Source organism: Pteropus vampyrus, unplaced genomic scaffold (assembly GCF_000151845.1).
Source record: "Pteropus vampyrus isolate Shadow unplaced genomic scaffold, Pvam_2.0 Scaffold274, whole genome shotgun sequence".
NCBI lineage: Eukaryota > Metazoa > Chordata > Mammalia > Chiroptera > Pteropodidae > Pteropus > Pteropus vampyrus.
In genome coordinates this window covers 209,758-210,629 of record NW_011889055.1, presented here as the reverse complement: position 1 = coordinate 210,629, position 872 = coordinate 209,758, and the positions used below count along the sequence as shown (strand labels likewise).

The 872-nt window shown below is 67.7% G+C and overlaps 1 protein-coding gene across 1 annotated transcript in view; it reads right to left on the bottom strand.

Annotated features, from left to right (window-relative positions):
- The window catches only part of TNRC6A (trinucleotide repeat containing 6A), a 71,206-nt gene that overhangs the window by 12,235 nt on the left and 58,099 nt on the right, over positions 1 to 872 (bottom strand). The window contains exons 12-13 of the mRNA XM_023520630.1: positions 693 to 791; positions 294 to 486 (exon numbers count right to left, since the gene is read on the bottom strand). Coding sequence (XP_023376398.1) covers positions 294 to 486; positions 693 to 791 — 292 coding nt within the window. The remainder of the gene's footprint in view (positions 1 to 293; positions 487 to 692; positions 792 to 872) is intronic.

The following is an 872-nucleotide window of genomic DNA, read 5'->3' as shown; positions in this document are numbered from 1 at the left end:
GCACCATTCCCAGTTGCTCCCGAGGCAGTGTCCCGTGTCCCTCTGGTGTGCCGCTGCCTGTAAGCACTCCAGTGCCCCCTGCCCCACACCCCACGTTAGGGTGCCAGGCCTGACGAGCACTGCCCGCCTTCTCGCACACTTCCGACTGAGCGTGTGCTCCGAGTGGAGCATGAAGCACGCCCCTGAACCGTGGGGACGGGCTGCCCTGGGGGACAGCGGCCGGCTCCGTTCGGCTCTCACCAGGGTGCCAGCTGGCGGCGTGCGCACGTCACTGGGGCCCCACGGAAACGTACCTATGGGGAAGCTGCTGAAAGCGCTGCCCGGCGAGGGCCCTTTGTGCAGCTCGGGCGCGCTGTGGGGCGCGGCAGCGTCCAGGAAGGGCTTCACGGCCGGCGGCTGGCACGGCGGCGGCGGCTTCACCAACAGGCTCGGGTCGAGCTGGCGAGACTGCTGCATCATTTGCTGCTGCACACTGAGAGGTCGACCCTTAAAACAACAACACGATTGAGAGAAACGGTGGGGTCTTCACCGGCACCCAGACTCCCCTCCTGGTTTCCCAGCTCTCGCCCGTCCGCAGGAAGGGTGCCAGTCTACATGGCCGGTCAGCGCGGCTCTGGGCAGACAGAGACGCAAACAGCGCGTCCCACGGGGCTTAGGGAGGCAGCGCATCATGCGGGGAAGTGGAGACCCACCTGCTGGTCTGGCTGCTGCCGGCTCCCAGAAGGCACACTTCTCTGAGTCTGCACCCTCTGCTGCTGGGCTAACAACCGCTGGGGGATGCAGGGCGGTGGTCAACACCATGCGCCACGGACCGGCACGTCCCGAGCAGTGTGCGGCTGGCCCCGCAGAGGCCCCGCCTCCCACCCTCCCGC